At 35.5% G+C, this 25,488-nt stretch overlaps 1 protein-coding gene across 4 annotated transcripts in view; it reads left to right on the top strand.

Annotated features, from left to right (window-relative positions):
- Window positions 1–19,476, top strand: part of NYAP2 (neuronal tyrosine-phosphorylated phosphoinositide-3-kinase adaptor 2) — a 260,781-nt gene extending 241,305 nt beyond the window's left edge. For all 4 annotated transcript variants that reach the window (XM_032401087.1, XM_032401071.1, XM_032401080.1 and 1 more), the window contains one exon: window positions 13,550–19,476. In XM_032401087.1, the coding sequence (XP_032256978.1) occupies window positions 13,550–13,777 (228 nt within the window). In that variant the 3' untranslated portion in view covers window positions 13,778–19,476. The remainder of the gene's footprint in view (window positions 1–13,549) is intronic.
- The last annotated feature ends 6,012 nt before the right edge of the window (window positions 19,477–25,488 follow it).

Here is a 25,488-nt window from a genome sequence, read left to right as displayed (position 1 = left end):
CAGTGAGTGAGCCATTTGGAAGTGAGATGAGATAGAGCTATTTTTCTATAGCAAGAAAGGTATCATCATTCTTCTTGTTATCGAAATTGCTATTATTCACCACTTGGACACATCTCTTATCAGGACTCCCCATCCATTAAACGTTTTAGTAGTTGCGTCTTCAAGAAGGAAGCCAAAAGGGAGGTAAAGTGAAGAGCAGAGAAGAAATACCTTTGCAGTCGAACCCTGGGATGTTCAAGACAATCAAGTGAAAATATTACAAGCCTTTCTGAGTGTATTCTTGTGGGTTAGATGCAAGGAACCTGCACTGTCGATAGAGGGTCTGACCCAGGGAGGGAGATTGTAGTGTTCCGCTCTATTGTTAATTTCCTTTCACACCCAGTATGGAATCTCTCTCCAGCAGCTGCTAAGTGATCTTTAACCTCTTCTGGACTTGATTTTCTCGTCCAGAAAATGGTGATCACAGGGTTATTTTACGGCTAGAGTGAAATGAAGCAGGTGAGTGTTCACATGCTGCCTTGCCCACTGAGAGGAAACTGGTTATTGTGCCCATAATTTTAATAACAATGATGAGAAGGTGGTGGTGATGACAGTAATGGCAAATATTACAAATAATAAAGTCACAGTTTCCCCTCTCCACTAAAGTTTTGGTAGTTTATAAATCCTCCAATCTTTTCATCTTTCAGCAACAAGCTTTACCACCTTTATTTAATCCAACACACTTCCCAAAGTCATTAACTATATGAAGTGAAAGTACCATAATGAATCTGTGTGTGTGTGTGTGTGTGTGTGTGTGTGTGTGTGTGTGGTGTCCAGTTTGGGCCACATTAGTCATAATTAGCTGTACGATAATCTAGTGTAATGATAAGAGCATAAACTTTAACATTTGTTGTATTTTAAGTCTTGAATTCTAATTCCAGTTCTGCCTTCTATTAGGAATATGATGCTGTAGCTACTACTTAACCTCTTCAAGCCTCAATTCATCATTTAAAAAATAGCAATAAGACATGCTTATAGAATTATTCAGCTTTAAAGGAATTCATATATGCTAAGTGCCTACAGAGTGCCTGGAACATGGTTTATGCACAATAAATCACAGTCGCTGCTTATTGCATTATTGGTGTTCCTTAGACTGTGACAGTCCTTCACCGCAAAGTCACTTGATCGAAGGTGAATATAACTTCCTCACTTATTTTAGAACCTTTGTAAAAGCATTCAAGAATATTTTGATATTCCTTGAGATCAATCAATAATCTCGATATGAGATTTTATTAGCTGTAGACCATTATTTTTTTCCTCGGTAATATTACTGACACTTATATTCCCTTAGCAAAACTTTCAGAATTATATTTTTTGAACAACGTGATAAGCAGGAGATCTCTAGAAATTTTCGATAATTTAATCATAGATGTATGACATATACACATATACACAAATATATTCAAATACATATGTACACTAATGTATGGTACATATTTATATATATATATGCTTACATATGTTCATGAATATATCTGAAATGTATGAGTATGTATTATGCGTGCATGTGTATTTGCTTAATGATAGACTTCTAAACAGTCTTCAAAACAGATTTTTATTTCCTTTTAATGAACTATAATGATTTTTTAAAACACAATTGTTAAATATTTTCCTAAGTGAAACACTTAAGAAGACTGTTACAATAAATTGCAACCTGGAAGACGACATTTGTCCAAAATATGCATCATCTGAAGCTGGAAAATGAAACAGTATTTTTTTTTTTATGCAAAGGACTGATTAGGTGTGTATGTGAGTATGCATATAGATTTATGGTTCAAGAAGATAATGGTTCCATCAGAGCAATTTCAAGATGGGAAGCACAGTTTTTTCACTTGGACATTATTTTCGTTAAAGTAGAACTGATACATATAATTCAAACAATGTCACACCAGCTATCACCTCATAAAATGAGATTATAGTACAGAATTACTTCTAAAATTTGAAATGTGACTCAACCATGATGATTAACAAATAGTGCTTTAACAGCTGATGAAATATTTGAAATAAATAAAAGTAGATTCTTATCTCATGGAGGATTAAGAAGTAAAATCTGTCCTTTCAGTGTTTTACTTTCTGTTTCATTTTTCATATTAAATATATTTACCCTTTCTAAGCAACATATTTTCAGCGACAAGGAGAAGTACGAACAAAGAAGTAAAGGATGAATTAAAGAGTTTGCAAGCCTTGAAAAATATAAAATATTTATTGATTATTGAAAAGGCAGGGACTTCAAAGAATAAAAAATGGAGGCATTTTGAAAAAAAAAACAATTGATTTGACTATGTAAAAATTAGGAACATCTGTCTGTAATAACATAAATGACTATAAAGTGCCAAACATTGGAAATTATTATGATAAATAAAACATAAATTCCCCAAATTTATTTAAAAAGTATAAATTAGTAAGTAAAACTACCACCTCATTAGGGAGAAAAAAAGAATAAACTCAGGCTAAATCAATTGTTCTGTTATTAAACATTTTGGAAATATTCAAGCCCATTCAACTCACTATTAATACAAGTAAATGTAGAAATCAAAGTGTTCTTCTAGACACATACCATTTACAGGATTTTTTGTTTGTTTGCTTGCTTGTGTCTGTTGGTAACATAACCAGTGCTAACATGACATGAATCCCACACTGCTTATGGGAACAGAAAATGGTTTAACTTTTCTGGAAGACAAATAAGCTATATCTACATCAAAAGCCTTAAAATGTTCAGACCCTTGACTTGTGTTACTGTGTGAGTGGATTCCTGAAGAAAAAAGTCATAAAGTATTGAGATATTACTTACAGCATTTAAAAAATGAAACCCAACCAAATGTGAGCAATTATAATACAACGGCAACGTAAAAGGTATACATAATGAATAATTTGTTTTTATTATCATGTCTTGAAAAAATTGTCTAAGACTGTAACGTAAGTTCCAGAATAAGAAAATAGCTTGATTTAAAGAATGGAAGCAAGTAATGTGCTTGTGGTGTTGGGTGAGTTATGATAACCTGGTATGACAGGAGTATGAAGTAAACAGTGGGGAAAAATAATTAGCCAGAAAAGACAATGTTGAAGTTCACTTGTGATGGATCTGGAGCATGAACTGCTTTCTGCAGGAAATGGGGAGCCATTGAGGACTATGGTTTTATGGGGGCTTCACAGCACTTGGGCAGAGTGTGGCTGGTGGATTATAAGTGCAGCATTAGAGTCCAGGAGCCGAATGAAGAGCATGACACTGGAGATGTAAACGTAGATGACAGATTTGAGAAACATTTCTGAAGGGGAATTAAATGCTTTTTGGACCATTTGAATGCAGTTGCCTGAGACCCACTTTACCAGAACCTAGAGGCAGAATCTCTGGGGATAGTGACTAAGAATGTTCATTTTAACAAGCTCCCAAGGGATGGTAAGGGCATGCCAAGGTTTAGGGACCATAGGTGTATCACTTAACCTGAGCCAAAGGCTCAAGGATTCTGAGGTCCCACAATTCAAAGGATATGAATCCTTGAGGCCCCAAGGATTCAAAGACCCCAGAGTCTGAGAGAGATGCTCTCAACTATAGAGCATCCAGGGCATGGCTCACCTGGAATTGAGGGCTGAGTTTGAGGTCCGATGCTCCTGAGGTTCAAAAATTGTAGGAAATAATTTTTTTGACCTTGTACACTCAGGATATTGCTGAATTCAACCGAACCAAAGTGAAATAAAATCATTTATTAAGTCAAAAATTTCCAAAGTGCCTTTCCTGAAAGCACTCAGAGAGCATTACCCTTCCAGTCACCTGTTTGTTAATTCATGCATCGCATGAGTACTTAATACATACTTCCATTGTATTGACGGCTAAGGACATGAGGATTAACAACAGAGCTCCTATCTTCAAGGAGCTCACAGTCTACTGGGGGTAGAGGAGCTTGTAGATATATAAATTTTAAAGATTTATTTATTTATTTATTTATTTGAGAGAGAGAGAGATGGCAGGGGGGAGGGGCAGAGAGATGGAGAGAAGCAGACTCCATGCTGAGCGCGGAGCCCAACGCAGGCTAGATCCCACGAGCCTGAGATCACGACCTGAGCCGAAATCAAGAGTTGGACACTTAAATGACTGAGCCACCCAGGCGCCCCAGGAGCTTATATTTTTGTGCCCACTTTGTAATAGATGCTAAGTCACCTGCATTCCTCCCAACATACTTGAGGTCTTATTATTTTCGTTTCCCAGATAAACAAGGCCTCAGGAAGGTTCGGTGACTTATCCCACATCTCACAACAAATAAGTGGTAAAACCAGGTCATGTTATCCATTTCATCTGTCTTATACTGTCTCTTAAGAAAATGGGAAATCAGGGGCACCTGGGTGGCTCAGTTGTTAAGCGTCTGCCTTCGGCTCAGGTCATGATCCCAGGGTCCTGGGATCGAGCCCCTCATCGGGCTCCCTGCTCTGTGGGAAGCCTGCTTCTCCCTCTCCCACTCCCCCTGCTTGTGTTCCCTCTCTCGCTGTGTCTCTCTCTGTCAAATAAATAAATAAAATCTTTAAAAAAAAAAAAAAGAAAATGGGAAATCAAACACACACAAAAATAGAATTGTTATTATTTGAGAAAGATGCACAGTGTATTAGAGGAGCTTGGGATCAGTTACACTTGTCACTGTGTAGCACGGTAGTTAAAATCAACCTCTGTCCTGGGATATGACCTGTGACTTGGTCTTGATTAAAGGACATCACTATAAAACTGAAGAGTTGGTTGTTGTCCTCATTTTTCAGGCAGAGAAAATGAGCAATCTACATTAACATTAAAGCTCTATTTTTTCTTTACTTTTTATTTTATTTTATTTTATTTTATTTTATTTTATTTTATTTTATTTTATTTTATTATGTTAGTCACCATAAAGCCATGTAATTGTCTTAAGTTACAATTTTTATATCTTTTTGATTAGTGAGTTTTACATAATTGATCATGTAAGCAAGCACAAATATGTAAAAACAAATAGCTTCTATGGCTTGAAATACCAACATGTGATGTTTCTCATATGCCTAGTAGTAGATCAGAATTTATACATGAAGAGGGATCTTTAGATCTAGAAAAAGAAGGTGTGGTTAATGTATGCCCATGATGTTGCATTCAAAAGCAGCTCTGAAATCAAGATGTTGCTCTCATTTTATCAATATATTTATATTTTAAAGTGGAATTTAGGCATGTGAAGTAAAATCTACAGTTCCAGTACATGCCTCAGTTGTTAACTTGTGTAATAATTCTTTCATAAAGCATAGGTTCTGAGTCAACGTTGTTGATGAATGAGAGAGGAGTACAGGGAATAATTTAAGAAGCACCCAATCAATAAATCAGAATTAAAGATGGAAAAAAAATACAGGCAAAAAACTATCAAAAAAGCTAAAGATATACCAAAGTTGCTATTGTTTCAAATAATAGCATTAAAATATAACATGAGGAATATTTAATTCCCATAATAACTCAGGCAAGAAAACAAAATAACTAACTTGGGCAACACTACCAAAATGAGATTGAAAGCCTTGGGATCAAATCCAGGCCCATGAAATTGAAAAGTGCCCACTTTTTTGGTATTTCACCTTATATTATGTTCTGTATTGCATATTTAGATTCTCCATTGTTTGATATGGCACACATATTATATCTTTTATTGGTATTGCACACTTATCTGTTTTTTTTTGTATTGTACACTTACTTTACCTATTTTTTTTTTTTTTTTGGTACTGCATACTTTGTTTTTTTTTTGGTATTGCACGCTTGTATTATCTGTTCAAATAGCTTCACTTTGGCCTTCATACAAAAAAAAAAAAAAAGGAAAAAAAATCAGCTAGTGTAGGATCATCTTCCTGACCTTGAATTTATACTTTTGGAAGTTGAACAAATGGTGTTTATAAGTAATTATAATGCCATATGGATTATTTAACTGTACCTTTCAAACACTGAGCATAGAAAATATGATGTTGGGTCACTTCTGTAGGCTTTAAAAATATCAACTATTTTATAATAGATACGTGGAGCAAAATTTACTCATTCGAGGAAAAAAGACAAGGGGGCGCCTGGGTGGCTCAGTCGGTTAAAGGTCTGGCTCTTGATTTCGACTCAGGTCCTGATCTTAGGGCCTTGGGATAAATCCCCACCTCAGGCTTCACACTCAGTGGGGAGTCTGCTTGGCCCTCTCCCTCTGCTCCTCCCCTAGATCATGCTCACTCTCGATCTCTCTCTCTTTCTCAAATAAATAAATAAGTAAATAAATAAATAATCTTAAAAAAAGAAAAAGACAAGTTTTTTGCTTGTTTGTTTTCTGTGTAAGGATCAAGTAACATGGACTTGATCACTTGTTATTTGATAAGAAATAAAGCAACTTTATTAGTGAATTTGCTAACAAGTGAGGGTAATTATAACCCTTCCATCTCTATGTTATGTCACTTTCAGAAGGTTTATTGAGGACCTATATTGTTGCCTAAACTATGTAAAGCTGAAATCTTCTTCCCAAAATATATTTGGAGAAGAAGAAAACAAATATAATTCACTAGAATCATTTTTTTAAAGTTCTCAAAACAACTTTTATATTGAAGTCAATTCCTACAATAACACATCACAGATGACTACTTCAAGGTTATTAAAACAAGGGGCTGACCTTATATTAAGTCTCTTACCTAGAGAATTTACCCCAGATAATCCACTTTATTTAATTCCAACATTCTTTTTATTCCTTCTGATGATGAAATTGTAAAATGTGTAGTTGACATTCTCAAATATTTCCTTTAAACTAATTGTCAGAGCTGATTTCAAATCTAATGGGCCAAACTTGATATGAAAAATATGTGAGCACATATGAATCAATGCTCTTGACTTGTTTTATAGACCCTTCTATAGCATCAATATTAATATTATCCCTTTTGGTCTTCTATTAGACAGTTCCAAAATATACATAATTCAAGGGTTAATTGGCCACTTACATAGCAGATTATCACACTTTCTCTATAAGGCGGCAAACAGTAAATATTTTAGGCTTTGTGCGATGTGTGATCTCTGTCCCAACTATGTAACTCTATAACCTAAAAGCAGCCATAGACAATACGTCCACAAATAGCCATGTCTGTGTGCCAGTTAAAACTTTGTATACACTGACATTTGAATTTCATATAATTTTCATGTATCACAAAATATTCTCCTTTTGTTTTTTTTTTTCAACAACTTAAAAACGTAAAACAAAAATTCTTGCTCATGGGCTGTACAAAAACAGGCAGTAGGCTGTATTTGGGAAGTGGGTTGTGTTTTGCCAATTCCTGTCCATTATCCTGAAGATCTACATAAAAAGGCCACAGTTACTTACATGTTATTTTTTATGTATGTTTTGTTACTGAAGTACCAATCTCTTTGCCCACTACATGTGAGAGGAAGAAGAGTTTCAATGTTAGTTTCACTAACACCTCTGGCCGCCCTCATGACACCTAAGGATGAGGACTGCACAGATGTAGCGGACTCGCTATCCCCCATAATAACGGAAGACTTAGCGTTCCTTTCTCGAATCTCATCAGCCCAGCCTTCATGCCTGTCCTTCCCTGTTGCCCCACTAATGCTATCCATGCTCTCCTGGAGAAATTTTCTGCAGGGTAAAGAGAAAATTCAAAGAAATTTGGTGACTTTTATTTCTTTTTCAGCCAGATTAAATCTTATATTCACCGCATTGGAAATGATTTCTCATAATGTGGGTTATAGGGGTGGAGAAATTGTCACAGAGAGAACAGCCTGGAACAGATTCTCACCCCCACCCCTGCCCGGGAGCATCTGAAAATTAATATTGGTATTAGGTCTATTGTTTAAGAAATTAAATCTTATTCACAATAGTTGAATTTAATTCTGAGGCCAACAAGGCACCTGCTCCACATTGCTTTGTCCCCTAAGTCTTTGGTAAATTATTATATTTTTTACATGCTAACTCATGAGGTACAAAAATCAAATGGATAGAGATATGCCTGCTTGTATAAACTTCATTCTGCTGTCATTTTTAGTGTTGAAATGCTAGTGTAGAAGTGCTTATTTTAGAGTATTTTTATCTCTTTATGGTTTACATATTTTGGCAATTGAATATTTAAAAAAATGTATGGAGATGTATTACTGAACAGTATTATCATTCCTTTGTTCTTTGGATAAAATATACTCAATATAGGGAAGTACTTAGTTTATTTCCTAGAGAAAGTAATGATTGAGGTAAGTTAAAGACTCCTTGACATTTATGTTATTCTTCATGTATTAAAGGATTAGTAATTAAGACCATTAGCAGTGTCTGGCACTTTACAGTTTCTCAATCCAATTGCCAGCATTATTTAGTTCACTGCCTCCTACAACCATGTGAAGTGTGACATATGTAGCAATACACACAATGTATACATAAAGTATATACAATATACATAAATATATATGAAGTATATGCAAATGTATATACTATGTGTATATGAATTATGTACCAATATATATATACAATGTATAGAAGAAGTGCATACAAGTTCAAAGACATACATAACTTTTCAGTGTCACGTAACAATGAGGATCCCAATCAAGTCCTGAACTCTTTCCATTATACCATGTTGCTTCCATCTAAAGAGTGAAAGATAAGTTACGATTAGCATTTGGAAAGAATGTAGTCTCTTCAGGTGATTTTTGAAAATATATTTTTTGAACTTTAGAATAGTTTTAAATTTATAGAGAGGCTGTAAAGAAGGCACAGAGGGTTCCTATATACCCCACAGCAAGTTTCCCCTTTTGTTAGTATCTTACACTGTCATGCTGTATTTGTCACAACCAATGAATCAATATTGAAAGAGTATTTTTAAAGCCTATTCATTATTTGGATTTTCTTAGTTTCAGGATCCCTTCCAGGATACCACATTAGTTAATTTCAGTTATCATGTCTCATTTGCCTTCACTAGACTGTGATAGTTTCTCAGAATTTCCTTATATTTTGGATGATCTTGACAGTTTTGAGTATTTCTGCGCTGGTATTTTGTAGAGTATTTCTCAATTTGGGTTTGTCTGGTGTTTTTCTCATGGTTAGTTTGATATTATGGGTATGGGGAGGAGGAACACAGAGGCAGTGTGCCTTTCTCATAATATCGTATCCAGGGTCCGTATGATCAACATCGCTTAATCACTGTCCATCACTTGGTGTGTGTAGGTAGTGTTTGCCAGGCTATCCACTGTTAAGTTACTCTCCTCCCCCTTTCTATACTGTACTCTCTGGAAAGATGTCACTATGTGGAGCCTGCACATAAGGGATGGGGGATTTGTGTTTTACCTTAAGGAAGAGGTTCACTTGATTTTATCCCCATCAACTTTTAGCGAAGAATATTACCTCTGCTGAATCATGTTAATATGAAAATCTTGTCCAATAGATGTAACTGTATTCATATCAATTGAACAATTGTCTTACAATTGTCTCCCAATGCATGCTTGTTGTAAATCAAACCCAGAGTTCTTTTAACTCTGGGGTGAGGTGAAATGGAATTTTACAGCTAAATTTTAAAAAGCTTTGAAGAATTTGGTGATAAAACAAAACAAAACAAAAACGCAACAAAGTCATGAAATATTTTGTGGGTAGTGTTCTTAACACACGTCATATAATTGCTTAATATCTTATTTGTTATGTACAAGGTAATAAATTGAAGCATCTTACTGTCAGAGTGAAATGTAATTTTTAGACTTGTTTTAGGGGGAAAGATTCTGCCATGTAAATGGCCATAGTAGGTAACGTTGGAGTTTAATTCTGGGAATTAAAGAGAGCATGCACTTTCCAGAAAGAAATATTGAAAAACACATGCTAGGGCGCCTGGGTGGCTCAGATAGTTAAGGATCTGCCTTCGGCTCAGGTCATGATCCCAGAGTCCTGGGATCAAGTCCCACATCGGGCTCCCTGCTCCTTGGGAGCCTGCTTCTCCCTCTGCCTCTCTCTCTCTCTCTCTGTCTCTCATGAATAAATAAAATCTTAAAAAAAAAAAAAAAAGAAAAACACATGCTATATAAAAGTAAACATGGGAAGTAGATTTGTCTTCCCCAAAAATGAATCACTTTCAAAAAGGATTTATCTCGTCTTAATATAGTACTAACTTTCTTGGGTTTCTTAAATGAGAAAAAAAAGGTTCAATAATAGCTTAATATGAGATGATTCTATAGCACTCTTCAACAGATTTATTAAAATATTGAAATTTAAAAGTTTTTGAATTGGCTATTTTCTAATAACCTGTATTTAAATTCTCTTAGACTATCTAGCCATCATTGATGTATTGACTAACGCTTTCTCACAGAATTTGTATTGACCACCGAAATAGTTTAATATTATAAGCATTCTGAAAAAAAGAGGTTGATTTTCTTCTATTAATATTTTAAACCATTATATCAATCAAGTGGATATTTAATTATTTTAAAATAAAAATGTAAAGAATATGGAAATCATACTTTATAACTCTTTATTCTTAAACTTTTATTTTTTAGATTTTTTTAAAGAATGGATTATTCTTAAATTGACACATTTATATAGTACAAACTTCTAATTGTCAGAAAATACACACTTATAGTAATGCAGTTTTACGTACCAGAAATGTAATGACTACTATGAAATATATTGGAGATACTGTTGTTAGAGCAATCTAGGAGAATTATTATTTTGCAGTGACATGTGCTGATTCTCACTTTTAAATAGTAAAGAAAATTAAGTAACAAATGATAAAAGATTTGTGTGGAAAAGTAAATACAATGCAAATATCAAAGTGATGCTGTGCATATCTTACCTGAAAGAAGGTTGGAGGTTTTGCAATTTTGCTGGAATGTGTAAAATCCAGTGAGGTTTTACTAAAAGAAAATGATCTGGTGAGCTTTCTAAGAGTTAACAAAAACTGTTCAATGATGGTGGCGTCTATTCATTCATAAAACTTATATCGAGAGCTTAATGACTCTGTTCTGCATGTTGGGGCTGCTGGTGGATAAAATTTGGGGCCTGCCCTCTGGGAATTCTATGTTATAAATCCATTTTAAGAGTTTATAGTCACTCAATAAATTTTGCTTGTATTTCCACCAAAATAGACTTACTGTATTTTTATTGCATGGATTATCGAGTTATAAAATATTAGAAATCTTTTGAAAAATTTCTGAGCCACTTTGGCGATGTTCTGTTGGGACAAAAGCCTATTGGTTTTTTGAATAGTTTAACAAATATCTAGAATTTCATTTAAAAACCAAACACTGGTGGCCATAAAACACAGCTCGTTTTTCTCAAGGAACTTTATATCAAGTTAGGCACATACAAGATATTAATCTAAGAGTGCCATCTTCTGGACTCCAAGTCCAAAATACTGATTTGGATTTATTTAATACACACTATTTATTCTCTCATAAAGCCATAAATATATTTGGATTTCTTGAGTACTGTCTGGAAATGGTAGCATCTATGACAATAACTATTACTATAATTTCTAGATAATAATCAGGAGATGCAGTAGAAAGAATATTCACTTTGGAGTCAGACAGATCTGAGTTTGATAGAGGTCTGTATTACATGTAGTAAGCTGTGACCTTGATCTAGTTTCTTAAACTTTCCGAGACGGCTTTCCTACTTGTAGCATATAGATACATCCAGGCTTTCAGGGTGGCCGGGAGGATTTAATGTAACCTATACAGAGCTCTTTGCACATGCGTAACAGGGAGCAGGTACTGAAAACTCCTAGGTATTTGTCAGTATTACAATAATAATAGTGGGGCAGTGGTTTAGTGTTTTGAAAAATGACTTCACTTTCATCATCCAATTTAATCCTTACACCAACTACTGCAATTGAGATATTACCAGTTCAGTTATTCAGATAAAGAAACCAAGAAGTGCAGTGACTGGGAGAAATTTGACACATCCATGTTTTGAATTCTTGTCTTCTAGCTCTAGACCCCCTCCATAAAGGATTAGGAATCATGAGAATGTCAATCTTGCTTTGTTCAAGTCCAGAAACTTACTTGCCTGGCTTTGGGCAACATATGTAATTTCTTGAAGTTTTAGCTTCCTCATCTATATATTGAGGGTGTTGTACTAATTTATCTTCTCAATCCTTTCCACATCTACATATACACTGAAAGTCAGTACAGAATAGTTGTTAAAAGCACAGTGTTAGAAATGATTGTCGGGATCCAATCCCGACTCTGCCATTTGCTGGCTCTGTAAGCTTAAGCAAGTTACTAAATCTCTCTAAATCTCATTTTACTCATCATTATGCATTAATAAATAGTACTTATTTCAGAGCATCATCGTTGTGAGTTTAATAAACTATGCAGAGTACTTAGAATGGGATCTGGTATAGAGTAAACGTTATTTAAGTATTTGTTCTGATTTTTATACTAAAATTGTAACATCTAATTCAGAGACTCCAAATGAGCTATTTAACCCTTAAAGTCAAAGAGTAGATTTGCTTAGACAATTAAATGGAAGCTTCCTCATGCTGGGTTCATGGCCCAATCACATTGCTGTCCTTGTGTGAGACTCAACTCTATAGGTCTCTTCTAAAGAACAGTTATTAGGGGACATGACCACATATACCTGGGATCAGCGTTCATCTGTCCAGAAATATACTTCAGTATATATATAATCAGCTCTGAATCATCTCCTGATACATAATTGACCTGATGAATCTGTTTTTCTAAAATGCTGGAATCAATTGGGGCCTGGGTCAGTATGATGGCACAAGCTAATGATTCTAACTTAGATATTTGCTGAAGTATCAAAAAATATAGAAGAATTTCTTTGCAAAAAATTATTTAAACATTTAAATTCCAAGCATTAGATGCATGCAAAGTCATTTTGGTAGAAGAATTATGAAAAGCCTTAATTCATATGCTTTTTATAAACAAACCCAAGTTTTATTTCAAGAACAAAAATGGTCTTTAAATTCTTCAAAACCGATCACATTCATCTGAGATTTCCTGAAAAGTAGTTCCGATAATTGATCTTAGATACATTGGGACCTATAAGACAATGGAGTTGACATAAAAGTAATAGGTAAATACTAGGCAAATTGCTTTAAAAAAAAAAGGGTCGGGCGCCTGGGTGGCTCAGTTGGTTAAGCGGCTGCCTTCGGCTCAGGTCATGATCCTGGAGTCCCGGGATCGAGTCCCGCATCGGGCTCTCTGCTTAGCAGGGAGTCTGCTTCTCCCTCTCCCACTCCCCCCTCTTGTGCTCTCTCTCTCTCTCAAATAAATAAATAAAATCTTAAAAAAAAAAAAGGGTCATTTCCATATTGTGAGCTCCTGAAACATATTGGAAAAATATTCCTGCCCAAATAATTGTTTGAATATGTCACAAAGTTTACCTAAGTACAAAATTTATTTATAGTTCCCATACTTTAATTTCGCTTTGTAAGAATTACAAAGATAAACAGCTGACATTTTTCGAAACAACTACTAGCACGGTGCAAAAAAAAAAAAAAAAGAAAGAAATTGCTTTCATTCCATTTTTTGCTTCTGTATTCACTCTTTCTTTTTTGCTAGGTGGCATGCATGCCGTGGTTTCATGGAGACCATACAATGCTTGAGATGATTGAGAAAAAGCGTTGCTTGTGCAAGGAAATAAAAGCTAGACAGAAAACGGAAAAGGGGCTTTGCAAACAGGATAGCATGCCTATCCTGCCCAGCTGGAAGAAGAACGCAGGGGCAAAGAAGTACAGCCCTCCACCCTATTCTAAGCAGCAAACGGTGTTCTGGGATACTGCCATATAACTGTGCACAGGACGGCGGGAGCTCCACATCACTTTACACGAAGAGGGAGGTCAACGCAGTCATGCGATAAGTAACTGTTACATATCTTCTCTGTCGGAATGGAATGCCAGTGCTTCCCTGGAAAGCCCACGGGAAGCTGTGCCTACTCATGGCAAGTTCTTGATAAAATGTATATTAATTGTATCTTTGCAATTAAGACACTTATTTATCCCGGATTATTTTGAATCCAAAAGATATTAAGATGTAAATATTTTACTAGTTTAAGGGTGACACCTGAAATAATACACATTATACGTATATAAATTACAGAAATATCAAGAGTTTTACTAGATGATATAATTTCGGTATTAACTGGTTTGTTATCTCTTTTATATGTAATCCCTTGATGCCTTTTATTATTAATTTTTGCATTTAAGATGTTATTTTTTTTTTTTTTCTGTCCACATTTGGCTTCTGTATGAGAGCTCACAGCTATAAATCATGTTCAATCACATAATATATGACCTGGTGCTAGTAATGTAGAAATCAAGTATCATATTCGTTAAGAACATCTGTTGCTTTGTAAGTTTTTAAGGGTTTGACGGGAAATGAATACAAATGTGATGCATAATTTGGACGTCCACATTACATCAACACCAATATTTTTGCTACATTGGCTTTATAAGAATTTCTCTTCAATATTGTCTTGTTTATACTAAGCAATGGTTAGTCAGACTCCAGAGAAAGTTATTAGGATATATTTGGATATCCCAGCAGAAAACATTTCCTTCAGAAATGACTTTCAGGACATGTGTCCTTGCATCATGGATCTGATTGGAGGAGACCAGGGTTCACTGTGACAATGGAAGGAACAAGGAATCGAAAGCTAAATAGCACGACTGCTTTCAAGAAAGTGGTTCCAGTGGCTTTATAACCACTGCCATCACTATTTTTAAGTAACTTTTCACGTGTATGTTTGTTTCCCCTAGAAAATGAGAAATAAATATTCAGACAGATACGTTTACATATTTTAGTACACTAAACGCCAATCTTTTGCAAAATTTAGGTCCATTAATGAATTAGAATTTCTTAAGTTTTTCAAACTAGTTATCACCACATTTTTGGGTCGTAATCTTCTGTGCAGGACCATCACATCCATTCTTACTGATTCTGACACCATGACCAAAGAATTATGACCACTTTTTATTTTATTTTGTTTCAAGGAAGAAACAGGAAATGCAGGGGCTAGGGGATGGATGGGGTGGCTTCGATTTTATGTGGTGGTAAAGTTTAAGTTAAACAAATTCCTATATATCTTTTAAGAATAACTTGTTAGTTACATATAAATATTGCCACGGATGGATAAAAAGGAAACTATCTCATATATTTTGTATATTTAAATTACTATTTATGCTTCCTAAAATTGACAGTATGTGATTCTTCTTTAACAATCAATTTAGTATTATATTTCTGAGAGAAAAGGTATGTGTTTGAAGTTATTGTCATAGTGGTTTTCCTTGTAAGGGTTTTGACAGCAATAGTACAGTGCTGCTCGATAAAACCAAATATAAAGGAGTGAGGGGATTTTTGTAATCTCTATTGCTAAAAACCTAGTGATGCTTTATCAGTAATAGTTCCTTTCAAGCCTTTGAAATGTTATAAAATAATTTTTTAATCTTTTATAATCAATGTATATTTTGATGTCCAATTAGAATTCTGAAAGAATAAGGAAAAAGGGTAAGTGGGAGCATGTGTATCTGTTGTTTTTGCGTGAATGAGTATTCAGCAGGAGAACTGTATACATAAAACGTTTACTGAGGTTTTAGGTTTTGCTTGTATAACTGAGGTGGTTAAAAAGAAGAAGAAGAAGAAGAAGAAGAAGAAGAAGAAGAAGAAGAAGAAGAAGAAGAAGAAGCAGGATCACAAGTACAGGAATTCATGGAGAGATCTTAAGTAGCTTAAGTAAATCCTACTGCCATATTTCACTGGTTAGAGATTATGTTTCAAACCCAACTATCAATGGAGTACCAGTCTAAGAGTGATGAAGATGTATTAAGATAAAATCAGAATGGAAATAGAATGTGCTTAGGACCCAGGATGTTAGCCTGATTTAACTTCTATGACTACATATACTCGAGTCAGTCAATCGGGTAGAAGACATCAATTCTCAGCATCTTTATGGTGATCTGGGTGTATGTATATGTATATTCAGGCTCGGTATGGTAATGATTGGATAATTCCTTTGAAATTTATATTTCAGTAACATATCTAAGTGTGTTTTTCAGATGCCAATCTTTTCCCATATCTCTCTGAATGAGGCAGAAGATATTTTTTAATGCTGGCCACTTGTCAAGAAGGAAACAGAGGTACTGAAATGACTTGTGTTGGATTCAGTCATTCCCATTTGTTCTGCCAAACTCATGTTGCTGCCAGGTTTCATGCACTCTTTTTTTCAAGCAAGTTATTTTCTGAGAAGGCAGCTTGTTTGAAAATCTGACCTTAGGCAACCATTTCTGTTTAATTTCTCCAAATCTTCCTTTCAATGGGGAGTCATTGAAAGATCTGGGAAAGCAGCTTCACTGATGTTTGACTCAATAACGATTCTTGGGTGCCTGACCCACTGTTCGTTGCAGCTTCACCCACATGGTGAGTTCCATTCTATCATTCATTTTCTTTTTGTGTTGTGTTTCTTTATATGGAGAAAAGGTCATTAGGATAGAGGAGAAAAATCAGCTTATTCTCTGGGGGCAGTCAATCAGGACACGTCAGTTGTGAATTTGGTCGGATGATAAAACATTCCGTTGACAGAACACTCTGGAAAGATAAAGCCCATATTTTTTATCAGTGCCAAAGAACAAATGGTATCATGGCATGGTTATCAGGTGGGAAGAGCCCATACGTATGAGAAATGGTCTTTTCCTGACAGCTTTTACAGAAACAGAATTTTATTGGCTGTCAGCAAGATGCTTTTCTATGGGAAAAACTTCTTAGCACACAAGAGACAAATTTCTTTAGAATCGATGGGAGGGAGATCCTGCATTTCTGTTCAGTGCCAGAAGCCAGCACCTTCTGAGCTGTTAGGGTAGGTCTTCATGTGAACGTATTCATGCCGTGGGAGCATGTCTGGAGTGAGTGATCAATTTGTGTAAGTGAAGGTTAATGATCACCCATACAAAATATTTGGGAAAATGAAGCAAAACAAAACATTAAGAGGTTCACCTTTGTAGTTTTAAAGAATATATGGAAATTGTCTGGATACAAGGAGATACAACTTCCCTTTTCAAAATCATGACACTGGGACTTCAGACATGGAGGTTCCAAATCATTTTCTTGAATGCTTCTAGAGAATAGAGAAACATTTTTCTTACTACACTCTGGCTTAGGCCTCATCCCCACATATAATTTGATTTGACTCTTTGAGCAAATTTAGGAATCAAGTCAATAAAACTAAACACTTTCAGGTTAGTGTTTTAACTAACTAAATAAGACATCAGAACAATGCACATTAACAATGCAATTTTAATCACTTATATGTTAAAGTGATTCACTTCCCTAAAATAGAAAAGAGCTTGTAAGCTAATTATGGCTACCTATGAAATTAAAAAAAAAAAAATTCCTGTGATTTAAGCAGTAGGTAATCTGAGATGAGAGACAGTTTACCCTTTCAAAGGAATAGAAGTACAATAGAATAACAAATCCTACTTCATTGTGCCCCAAATTTAAATGGAACTGAAGAAAAACAGTACCTATAATATTTAAGATTAACTCACTACATCTTCCCTCAATGGGAGAATAGATAGCTAATTGTAGAATGTGGACAATTTATTAATTTATTATTAATAGTTCATTGTTGAGAAACTTATCTATTAGTTGTTTTTCAAAATTCTGTGAAGCATTGGAATTAAATATTCAAAAAGATATGGTCCCTGCCTTCAAGGAGCTTAATTATGCAATCATTAAAATTTCAGAACAAAGCCAATTATTTCTAAGCAGTTATACAATATCACGTGTTTGACATCTCTTATGTGTTTATATATGGTATTCTCTCTTTTTTTCCAGATCAAGTGTACAGTCAAAATAAAATACTAAAACATATTAAAGTTAATGTCTAAGTATAAAATATGTTTATGTATAAGACTCTATATGTACACATAGGATACGTACTGCTGTCTATGTAACTCAGTAAAAGGATAACACGTTTACCATGTTGGACTTGAACATTGTGGCTTGTTGTTTGGATTGATTTAAAACCCTTTGATATTTGGGTCAATTACATTGTAGCAAAATGTGTGTAACCTGAAAAAAAAAAAATCCTGATTACATTTCCCTTTAAATATTACAAAGTTTCAAATTTAAGGGGAAACACCTTTACAGAAATAGTGTTGGATTTAATCTCAATCAAATATAGATGAAGATCTTTTTGAAGTGTTCAATTGTTCCCAAATATGACTGGGTTGCCCACCCTAAAAACATCCACATTTACATGTGTATACACCCACATACAGTATACATACTGTATATAATATATATGAAAATGTTTAGTACGCACTTCTTTTGTTGGGAACTCCTTGAGTTAACATTTATAGTGTAGCAATTGGTGTAAAGTGCACTGTGATTATAAAAAACAAAGCACAGTAAAGTCACAGGTCTTGTTATCTTGCACTAAAAATGTGTTTACGTATTTAGCAATTGTACGTTTACTTTCTTGCTCTTTTCAAGAAATTAAAACAAATAGCTATTGAAGAAATGATATAAAATAATATGTTTTTTAGTGGATAATGGCACTACATTTTTAAAAGACAGGGTTTTTAAAAGAAACCATTTAACATCCATTCCAACATAATATGTTTACCGTATCTAAGAATCTGAATGTCATATTACATTTTTCATAACTCATTAAAAATGTCAGGTATGTGCCTGAAAATTTGTGCAAATAAGCATTAGCTAACAGATTTCTCTATTCACGTGTTGTTAGCCATTTCTATATACATAATAATGTAAACACTGATGTTTTAATTTCTCTTAATTTTTGTACTTGATTTTTTTAGGTAATATGTAATTATAAATGTACTTTGATACTACTGAAGTAACCAGATGTGGTTTGAAAACAATTTGTTTTCTTTAGTGCATTGGCAATATTTTACAATACTTTTGTGCTTATTTATTTGTGCTCCCGTGTAATTATAATAAAAGCAATAGTTTAAATTAGTTGACTTTTGCCGTTGCTGTATTTATTCGCTGAGAAACAAGATTAGTAAGGACCTTTCAGAGAAAAGCACACACACCTTTCAACTTCGGAAGTGATCTCTGACATTCACGCACGGGTGAATAGCGAGGACCTGGATGCTTCAATTTTGTTATGTGACCCTCAGTTGTCCTCAATCACCACTTGGCTTCTGCCCTAAACAGATGAGCCACTAAATAAGAGGAAACTTGACACTTTTCTTTCTTCAATATGCTCCTAATTCCAATTAAATGACTCAGCATGTATCTCAAGTATTCTGGAGGCATTAAAGGAAAACAAAAAAATCCAGCCATCTTAGACCTGTGTATGCAGATGAAATGTTTATTGGGTGGGTATTTGCCATGTTCATTTATTCAGTCATACCTCTGGAATTGATCTGGAATTGATCCAGCTTAAATAGGGAGCAAGTTAGTATGGATAACATTACTGCGGTATCCATATCTAAAACATCATTGAGCACTTGAAATATATAAAACGAGGTTCTGGAGCTCAGCAAGCTCACAAAAAAAGTGCATGTGTGATAATATAGTCTCCAGTAATAGTTTCTAATGGCTACTTCATCACCACTTACATCTTCTGCCACATGCCCAATTTCAGTGTAATTTCTTATAATTTTATAATTCCTCAAATTCTTTTCATGGGCATTTCTTAAAAGAAATCCAATTTATTCCCACCATTTAGCCCCTCCTCCAGCCACTCAGTGCTCTGTGGGCACTCTACTTCTGGGTTGAACAAGAAATAATCACATTCCACATAGTCAATGTTTCATGCTTCCGTCCATCTCAGCTCATGATAAGAAGGACCCCCTAATCCATATCATTTCTTCTCTTCTCCCAGTTCCCAGTAAGACTCACTTGTTCCCAGCTTTTTGATCTCAGAGTCTAATTATGTTAACACTAAGATGGGAATGACTGAAAAAACAATGTCCATCCTCCTATGGCCATTTGTATTTGAGAGGATTTTTATTAACATGTACAAATGAATATCTATTAATAAAATGTGACAGACTAGGAGATTGGAAAAAGAGAAGTTTATGGAAAAATTTGTACAATATCACCTCAAATCATGTCCTCTGGAGTTGTGCTTTTCAAACTTTTCTACGCGGAAGAGCCCTGCTGGCAATTTCTAAAAACTCCTCCTGTCCACAAAGCCTCCTGGGGTTAGTCACAGGCCTTGTGAGATTTTGCAAGTGCTCAAGTGACTCCAAAGGGGTCAAAATTGAGAATTGGAGAAGTACTTCTCAAACTTTAACGAAATGCCTATCACCTGCAGATCGTGGTAACAACATACAAGTTCTGATTCATCAGAGTGTGAGATTTGGCATCTCTAGAAGATCCCAGAAGATGCTGGTGCTGCCTGTCCATAGACCATCTACTGAGCGACAAACAACTCCTAGGTGACTCGCTTTTCTGCCTATTTTCAAGGAGCCTTTGGTACCATACTCTTGAGCACTGATACTCAGATTGTACTTCACAGGTGGACAACATCGAATTATCTTGAGACTGGTTAGAAATGCAAAACCTTAAGCTCCATCCTGGATGGATCTTTGGAGCCAAGACACGTGACTCTTTGGGGCTGGCGCTCATGGATCTGTTTCAGCAAGCCATGCAGATGGTTCTTATGCTCAGTAAGGTTTGAGAAGCATTGTCCCTGATCATTGCCCTGGTTTGGTTTTCAACCATGGCAGAACATTATATTCCTCTCAGGCTATTTTATCTATTACTGATGCCTGGGCCCCACTCCTACAGATTCTGATTTTATCAGCTTGGGTTTCAGGACTGGACAGCTTTTCCTTCTCCTCCTTCACAATCTCCTCCTCCTCTTCTTTTTATCCTTTCTGCTTCCTTCCCTACAACCTCCCATATGATTAGAATCTGAAGTTGGTACCAAGAAAACTATATTAGAGAATCACCTTCACCTGTGTCTCACACATTGGAAATTGTGTCATGTTCAGCAGAAACACTGTTTTATCCACAGGACCAAATACAAAAATGCATTGTTTCATATCCTTACTCCACAGTTATTTATAGGCACCTCATGGCAAACCATGCTAGTGTGGGAAGAAAGTTTCAGCTTTTGGTTGAATCAATTCTGTGTGATTGGGTACCCATCTGTCCTCTGAAGTGGTCAATATTCTATGAGAACAGGGTTACATTATTTTTTACTTATTTAGTTATTAAAAAAATTTTTTTTTTTTTTTTTTTGAGGAAGAGAGCGAGGCTGGGGGTTGGGGAAGGGCAGAAGGAGAAGGAGAGAGAGAATCTTAAGCAGACTCCACACTAGCACAGAGCCCGATGCAGGGCTCAATCTCACAACCCTGAGGTCATGACCTGAACCAAAATCAAGAGTTGGACCATTAAGCGACTGAGACACCCAGGTGCCCCAGGATTATGCTAGAGCAGCTCGGGGGTGTTGCGTGTGTCCTTATAACTACGGTGTTGACTGCATATAGCATTCCTTTGCCCAGGTAGCCCATAATTGAATGAAAAATTATTCTAGACATTGCTTAGAAATTAGTGTCTGGGTGCTACTCAGAATCTTCATTGTTAGTAATAGTGCTGTCAGATATCCCTCAGGTTGGAATTGATGTCTGCCACTCAAAAATCCATTTCCACCCCTAGCACATACAGACACACTGTGCTGTGTCTGAATCTCCATTAAAATGCCATCTGTTTCTAATATTTATTTATTTATTTATTTATTTATTTTTAGAGTTTGTGTTCTAATACTATATGGTAAGTTTCAGAAAGGGGAGCTAGGTTTGCTTGTTGTAAATCCTTTATTCCCCAAGGTGCCTGGCCCATTGCTCTGCACATGAAAGTATTAAATAATATTCGCTGGCTTCATTTACAGATTTATTCAACAAACACTCATTGAAGTCCTCCTGTACACCTACCACTTTGCAGACAGTAACAGGCCAAAGGCTATGCACGCTGTCTACTCCTTCTCCTTCCTCTCTTCCATCACCATAAAACAGGAATTAATGAGATCTTGTAACATTTTATAATTCATAGGCCAAGATTACTGTAAATATGTATATTATTTATATAGTTATGATTTGTATCTACCCATCTGCATATTTATTTAAACTCTCTTTTGTTGCAAAATAAATTAAAACTGCTTTTATTCATGCATAAAATATAGCAAGATAACCTGTGTTAGCAATGTGTGAGAGCTATAAGAAGGAAAAAAAAAAAAAAAGATTAGGACATGAAATAAAAGCAGTCAGGAATGATTTAAGTCACAAAATGCATACAGTGATGCCCTATGTCATTACTAACTTTAAGTTTAAAATTTATCATAATAGGAATATCACCAATAATGGTACTAATATTGACTGATTTATGGTTTATTCCATGCTAGGCACTGAAATGTTTTTAATATGTTTTACTTAATTTTTACCTCAACTCTATGATTATCTTCATTTTCTATAAAGATTTTATTTATTTATTTATTTATTTGAGAGAGAGAGAGAGAGAAACAGCATGAGAGGGGTTAGGGTCAGAGGGAGAAGCAGGCTCCCTGCCGAGCCGGGAGCCCGATGCGGGACTCGATCCCAGGACTCCGGGATCATGACCTGAGCCAAAGGCAGTCGCTTAACCAACTGAGCCACCCAGGCGCCCGATTATCTTCATTTTCTACATAAAGTAATTGAAGTTTACAAAAGTTTTCTAAACTTATACAGATAGTAGTTACAGATCCTGGAAACTCAAGCCAGGCTTCCCTGATTCCAAAACAAATGCAACACAGCCTCTTATTTAAATTACTTTTTGTCAGTTTGATACTTTGCAAACACTATGCTGTATCATGTACCATGAAAGAAATTAATCCATTTAACTTAGATTCACATATTTAACACCAAAGAGGCAGTATGTTCCCTACAACAGAACAAACTTCATAGTTACAGCCCAGTGTAGGGGACTTTAGGCTTTTAGATAGAGGAAAGGTACCACTTGAACTTGATCATTTCCTACCAATCTTTTAACTGGTTGCAATGAAGGTCAAATGAATTCACTAAGGTCAAACAGTGAATTGGCTTTTCAATTGATTTTTTCTGGTACATTTTCCTTAGGGTAACTATTATTGCCACACTATATTGAATTAAGTTTCTTGATATGTTTCAAAGTACCTTCTCAGCTATGTTAAAAAAAAAAAAAAGGACATATTGGCTTAACAAGGTACTTTGTTTTAGGTAGTATATCTATCCAAATTCTGTTAGTCTTTCTTCAGGGTAGACACTGGATGATACCATATTTATAATGGAGAGAGAGAGGGGAGATGGTGGAAAGTGAGAGCATGGGAGAGTGAGAGAGAAGTAGAGAGAGAGAGAGAGACAATAGAAGAGTATCTGTTCTTAAGTTAAAATGCACCCCCCCACAGGACACTGACACCTCAATACTTGATTCCTAAGCAATATTTCATCACAAGGGTCCTTGAAAGGTGTTACTCATAACACTGGGATAGGGAAAAAAAAAAAAAGCATTTGTTATTATTTTAATAGTTAAGAACTTTTTGTATATTTAAAATATAAAGTTAGCATATTAAAATACTTGATTTGATTCACTGCATAAATATTTCTTGAGTGCTTATATGTCAGCCATTATTACCCATGACGGGGATTTGGTTGTGAACAAATGAAACAACGACAACGCTACTCCTTTTAGAGTTTACACAATTGATATGATCAGTCATGTTGAGGTTGAAGTTGGTCGCACCAAGTTAAGCCCCCTCACTCAGAACTTGAGGATTACAAGGTATGGTGTTCTGGTGATACTCAGATGTGGCAAAATTCAGAAGTGTTTGAATGGCTGAAGGGAGCTTGCTCTGAGACCAGAAGATGTACGTTGTCTCTGCTGCAGGAAGCTTTTTATGCCCGCTCTCCTCATTCCCTTGGGATTTGATACCTTTGTGTCAGAGATTACACATATGGATATATTGATTCCTTAGTAAATATACACTTCTCCTTTTACAATGGAAAGATTCTGAGGAAAGTCATACAAACTACTGAAACCACCTCGGAGTTGATTAGACATCCCTGATAATATCAAAATAGTCCACTTGCCTGAGGATCCTCTAGATTTTATCGAGATTAAATGTTTGTCCTATTCTAGAAAATTCTTGACTTCCCCTAGCTTATAATACCAATTACACTGTCCAAGTTCCAAACAGTTCTACTTGGTTCCAGAAACCCATTGAACCAATATCATTCTATAAGTCCCTGCCTTCTCCCAGACTCCAGTGTTATACATCAAAGATCTCAAGTTCAAATGATTGTATGCACTGGGTGAGAAAGACAAGTACCTACCTTCAAATATTGCAACAGGCAATAAACAAGGCAGAGCTTGAAACAAATGGAGGATGAAGAGGGTGATAGACCCCTTAGACAAAGGTAAGGAGTTTTCTGGTAAAGACACAAGAACAGGGATATTATAAAGCTAAAAAATAAGTTTAGGACTATTTAGTTTTGGGAAAAGTACAATTCCTCTCAAAGGCTCCTGGGTGGAAACTTTGAGAAAAGTTGTCCTCATTTTTATTTAAATGTGTGGCCTTCTTTCAAATTAATATCAGGATTCTGCAGAAAAGCCCAGTGGGGAACTTGATCAGAGCAATTTAGAAAGGCAAGCAAGATAGCAACTCAAGGCATAAAAATGAATAAGGTCAGTACAGAGCAGCAAGCAAGGCAAAAATTATTGGCCTCGATATTTTCTGATGACTCTTCAGAGCTTCCTCTTTTTAGTTTATAAATGTATTATTCACTAAATCTGAAGAGGTGAGTGGAGATGGAAACAATGAATAGTCAGCTATGCAAAGACCTGGAGGAGGGTTTCAGATATTTGAGGGATTGTCAAGGCTCTGAGATGGAGTGGGCTTTCATGTGTTGAGGAACCCCACTGGCCACAGATACACTAAAGATGAGGTCAGGGAGAGAGGCAGGGGCCACTTTATATAGGCACGGTGGTGTTTAAATGCCAGACTGTATAAAGCATATCACCTGCACTATCTAAAAACTAAAGGCATGGGTAGAGTTTAAGAGTATATAGATCTAGTAAAAAGGATGTCCATGCCACTTCCCTAAACTGATCAACCTACCTCTCAATGAATGTGTGCAGAAAACCAAGAATCATCAAACATTTAATGAAAACTAACAATACAAATAAAAGGCAATCCAATAGAATATTAGGATCTTAATAAATTATAGTTAGGTTGATCATCAGAGGTGGTTTAATGTGAAGCTATTGAAGCTTAAATTTTATGCTGCATACATGTAGAAGCTACTACTCTAGGATGCCGGGACAGACCCTAGTAATATGTTCACATGGTCATATGATTTGTAAAATTTGCAAAATGTGGGTCATTTGACTAGTCAGTTCAGAGTAATGCCTTTTCTATTTTAATGTATCTTCCATCCTGTTTTGCCTTAATTTGGAGTCATTGGAGTGGTTGTGGGAATTTTGGGATCTGGTTAAGAAGAAGTTAGGTTGGATGT

Source organism: Phoca vitulina, unplaced genomic scaffold (assembly GCF_004348235.1).
Source record: "Phoca vitulina isolate PV1807 unplaced genomic scaffold, GSC_HSeal_1.0 scaffold1, whole genome shotgun sequence".
Lineage (NCBI taxonomy): Eukaryota > Metazoa > Chordata > Mammalia > Carnivora > Phocidae > Phoca > Phoca vitulina.
The sequence above is the reverse complement of the archived record's forward strand: the minus strand, read 5'-3'. Positions and strand labels throughout refer to the sequence as shown.